This window comes from Nelumbo lutea, chromosome 8 (genome assembly GCF_056320005.1).
Source record: "Nelumbo lutea isolate HS-2025 chromosome 8, American lotus-T2T, whole genome shotgun sequence".
Taxonomy (NCBI): domain Eukaryota; kingdom Viridiplantae; phylum Streptophyta; class Magnoliopsida; order Proteales; family Nelumbonaceae; genus Nelumbo; species Nelumbo lutea.
Window position 1 is genome coordinate 953543 of NC_142691.1, and position 3972 is coordinate 957514.

A 3972-nucleotide genomic window follows, 5' to 3' on the forward strand; every position below is an offset into this window, starting at 1 on the left:
TCTACACTCTGTACTTCTGCTTATTTGGAGACACGTGCATCATATTTATTCCGTATACATGTATCACTCCTTATTGTTCATCTAATAAACCCTACGCTTCGACGCGTATTTTTATTTTCATCTCGCGAGACGCTGGTCGCCACCGTCACCTGACGCTGCAAACGGATCGAATGGAATTCGAATTATAATCGGATATTAAATATATAAAATTATAACTAAATATAATTAAAATGATATTTATTATTAATAAAATGATTAAAAATAATTTAATATTATATTTTATGAATAAAATAAATTTAAAATTTAAAATATTCTAATCGGAATATATCGGATAGGATACGGGTGATCAATATTTGGTCCAATTATAAACGGATCGAATTTTCGAATCCGAATTCGAACACTCGGTACTGTTTGCAGCCATATCTGCAGCCATATCGCCACCAACCTTTTTTCCCTGTTGCATGCATACATAAATATATAAAATTCCCAATCTTTGGATTTTCTCTCCAATATTTCTCTGTTTGCCTATATAAATCTTTCACGGAATCTGTTACCCGTCTCTTGCAAAGCGATTGTCTGGTCTTCTCTCGATCAGACCTGCTTTTGAAGAAGGAAAATGTGCGGCGGAGCTATAATATCTGATTTCATTCCCACGAATCGCTCCCGGCGACTCACAGCTGATTACCTGTGGCCTGACCTGAAACAAAATTCTGCAAATTACTACTCCAAACCCTTGCGTCCGGCAGTCGTCGACGTCGATGACGACTTTGAGGCTGACTTTCAGGAGTTCAAGGACGAGATTGATGAGGAGGAGGGGGAGGATGTTAAGCCCTTCACTTTGGCTTCAAATTCTGGGTTCTCCCGAGGTATGCTAGACTCATTCTCTCTCTCTCTGGTCAGTTTAGGGTTTCTGATTTTATCTTCCGTCTATGATGTTTATATTTTATAATCTTTTACTTGCATATTTTTCTGGACGAGGTTCCAAAATGGGATTTTTCCCAGATCTCTTGTTTATACACATCATGTAATAGCTATTGCTTGATTTCTCTTTTTCCTTTTCCCATTGATCTTCTTATTTCAGGGTCGACACTTTGTATGCTTAGGCCTTTTTATTTCACCTAAAGGTTGGGATTTTTCAGCTATATGTCGTTGGCCAATTTTGATTTTGTACGACTGCTTAAATCTTCACCTTTCATCAAGTGCTTTCAGACCTTCATCTCTTACCGGGGTTTATTTTCGTTTTCCTCCACTGGAAAAAAAAAAAAGAAAAAATCTTAGAGAGAGAGAGAGAGAGTTTTTATTTGACGTTTCCAAAACTTTTCAATCTAGGACCGCCCTCCTGTATAACAATTTAGAGGCCTTTTTAGTTTTCCCCTCCTTTTGGTTTTATTGTAAACTAACTTCATTTTCGATTTTTTGTTTTTCTTTTTACAATAAAACGCATGATTGTGCTAATCTTTGTTTGCTAATTAATTTTATGATATATATATACATATATTATTATATTCTTGCCCCTCTTTCTTTGGCGGGTTAGAAAGAAATTGAATAAGCAATTAAAGTTAACCATGCCATCGGTGGAAATTGAATAAGCAATTAAAGTTAACCATGCCATCGATGGCGATTGAAACTCTTTCGTCGTCATCGGTGGAAATGAAATTGACCAGCAAAAGAAAAATATTATAAGTTAACCATGCCAAGATACTCGTCTATACGGTTTTCATGTTAAATCAAATTCATCTCTCAATAAGGATGTTGTAGAAAATAAGGATCGTTAATTGTTAACTAAACTAAATTTCCCGTCTCCTCATGGTCAATTGGTCATGGTGGATATCTGTTGCGGTAAAATGGGATGATTTCTAATCCTTCGCCTCTTTTTTCCAACGTTTGTAAGTGCTCTTTGGCTTAAAGCTATGTTTTTTTTTTTTCCTTTTTCATAGCTTTATCCATCGTATTGTGCTTCTGTTTTAACGTTGTTATTTCTTTTTTAATCGCAGGAGGTTCCACTACTTTGAAACCGGTACAATTCAGTGGACCTGCTGAGAAATCTGCAAAAAGAAAGAGGAAGAACCAGTATAGGGGAATCCGGCAGAGGCCTTGGGGCAAATGGGCAGCTGAGATCAGAGACCCTAGAAAGGGAGTCCGGGTCTGGCTTGGGACATTCAACACTGCTGAAGAAGCTGCTAGAGCTTATGATGCTGAAGCTAGGAGGATACGAGGCAAGAAGGCCAAGGTGAATTTCCCTGAAGAGGCTCACCCTACTGCTCCAAAGCGCACTGCTAACCCAAGCATAGAGAAGCCACTTCCTAGGCCTAATTTGGTCTCTGTGAAGCAGAGTTTCAGTTTTATGAACAATGCAGATTCAGACTTTTACGATAATTCAGGGTTTATGGAAGAGAAGGCACCAATTAAAGTGTCTGAATACTTGAATTCTATCCCCATTGTGGAGGACCAAATCAGTTTCAAATCGTTTTCCCCTTCTGATGGTACCACCATGTGCTTTAATTCAGACCAAGGAAGTAACTCTTTTGATTGCTCTGACTTCGGTTGGGGAGAATGCGAGCCCAAGACACCTGAAATTTCATCAGTTCTTTCCTCGACAATGGAAAGTGATGGTTCTGAATTTGTTGAAGATGCTAATCCAAAGAAAAAACTGAAGACCAAATCCGAGGAAGCAGTGCCTAACGAGGGAAATGCTCCTAAGAACTTGTCTGAAGAACTGCCAGCGTTTGAGTTTCAAATCCCATATCTTGAGGGCAGTTGGGATGCATCAGTGGATAGCTTCCTTGGCAGTGAGACAACTCAGGATTGTGGAAGTTCGATGGATCTCTGGAGCTTTGATGACCTCCTCCCACCAATTATGGGAAATGTCTTCTGAAGGATCTGTCTGCGCGGAATGGCTTTAATGTAAATAAGACATGTTAGTAAAATTCATCACTTGTAGCTCCTTTATTCTTCTGGTATGATTTAGTTATGGCGTTATTTTTATATATTACTTCATTTAAAGGTTTCATCTTGAAAACGTAGGGGGTGTCCGGCTCTCTGCCAATAAATTTGGTTTTAAAACACAATTGCCATTTCATCGTTGAAATCATGCTTTTGTTGAAGCAGCGGTCATTTTGGGTTTTGAAAAACAAACCATTCACATTGGCCAACACTTTATTTGTTTTCGAAAGATATACATTTCATCATCTGCATTTTCTTTCTCAGGACTGGTGTTTGGAGATGGAGTGCAGACAAGACATGGAGAGCAAAACAGTTGGAACCTACATCTGAGACCATGAATGCAGCGTCTGCAGGCATCTTTGGGTTCATGGTAAGTAGGTTTTAGCTTTAAAATTTTAAGCGTAATTTGGTGTATTGTTCTTTTTTTCCCTCCTTTTAGGGTACCTTGGATTTGGAAGAAATTTGCTTTTCGGACTTAAGTCTGTATTGATGGTCATGTGATGAATATACTAAAGCTGTTCAATACCAGCTTGATCTCCCTTAGTACTTGGATTAAATAATTTAGGGGGTGTTGGCTTCACCAATATGTGCTGTTTTGTCTTTCGATTTTAGTTTTGGAAAGCAAAAGCTTTCATCTTCATGTTGACAGATACCACCGTAATTAATAAATAGGATTCTGTATGAATGATAACGCTGTGCATGGACAGTGGGCACGGTCCTAAACCTTTGTTTGCCAGGATTTGCTTCTATTTGTTTCCGATTGGCTTTTGGAAAGGCGAAATTCGGGCGGCCGATTCCATGTGTTTGGCCATTGGCTACCCTTTCGCCTTTAGTGGGATTGTGGGATGTTTTACTGTGTTAATGTTCTAAGATGTGTCATGTAGAGATCGACAAGCGATAAGAATTCTTTATACCATCAAAGCAATTATCATTTATGGTTAGAGGATTACACGTGTTTTCCCTTTTATATACACGTGATAGATACGATTGATATAGATCGAATAAATTCTTACGAATCTTACAACTACC

At 38.4% G+C, this 3972-nt stretch overlaps 1 protein-coding gene across 2 annotated transcripts; it reads left to right on the plus strand.

Moving 5' to 3' along the window:
- The first annotated feature begins 558 nt into the window (after positions 1–558).
- LOC148842077 (ethylene-responsive transcription factor RAP2-12-like) lies at positions 559–3527 on the plus strand. 2 transcript variants are annotated; one of them, XM_088959252.1, is made up of 3 exons: positions 559–866; positions 1995–2917; positions 3208–3527. In XM_088959252.1, the coding sequence occupies exons 1-2, from the start codon at positions 617–619 to the stop codon at positions 2873–2875; spliced, it is 1131 nt and encodes a 376-aa protein (XP_088815378.1). In that variant the 5' UTR covers positions 559–616; the 3' UTR covers positions 2876–2917; positions 3208–3527. The 2 variants fall into 2 exon arrangements, with proteins under 2 accessions (XP_088815378.1, XP_088815379.1); XM_088959253.1 differs by having other exon boundaries at positions 1998–2917.
- The last annotated feature ends 445 nt before the right edge of the window (positions 3528–3972 follow it).

Bases quoted from the DNA above. Each gene is read 5' to 3' on its own strand.
- LOC148842077 (XM_088959252.1), top strand. From the start codon at position 617: ATGTGCGGCGGAGCTATAATATCTGATTTCATTCCCACGAATCGCTCC. The intron at 867-1,994 runs GTATGCTAGACT...TTTTAATCGCAG, and splicing joins AAATTCTGGGTTCTCCCGAG to GAGGTTCCACTACTTTGAAA.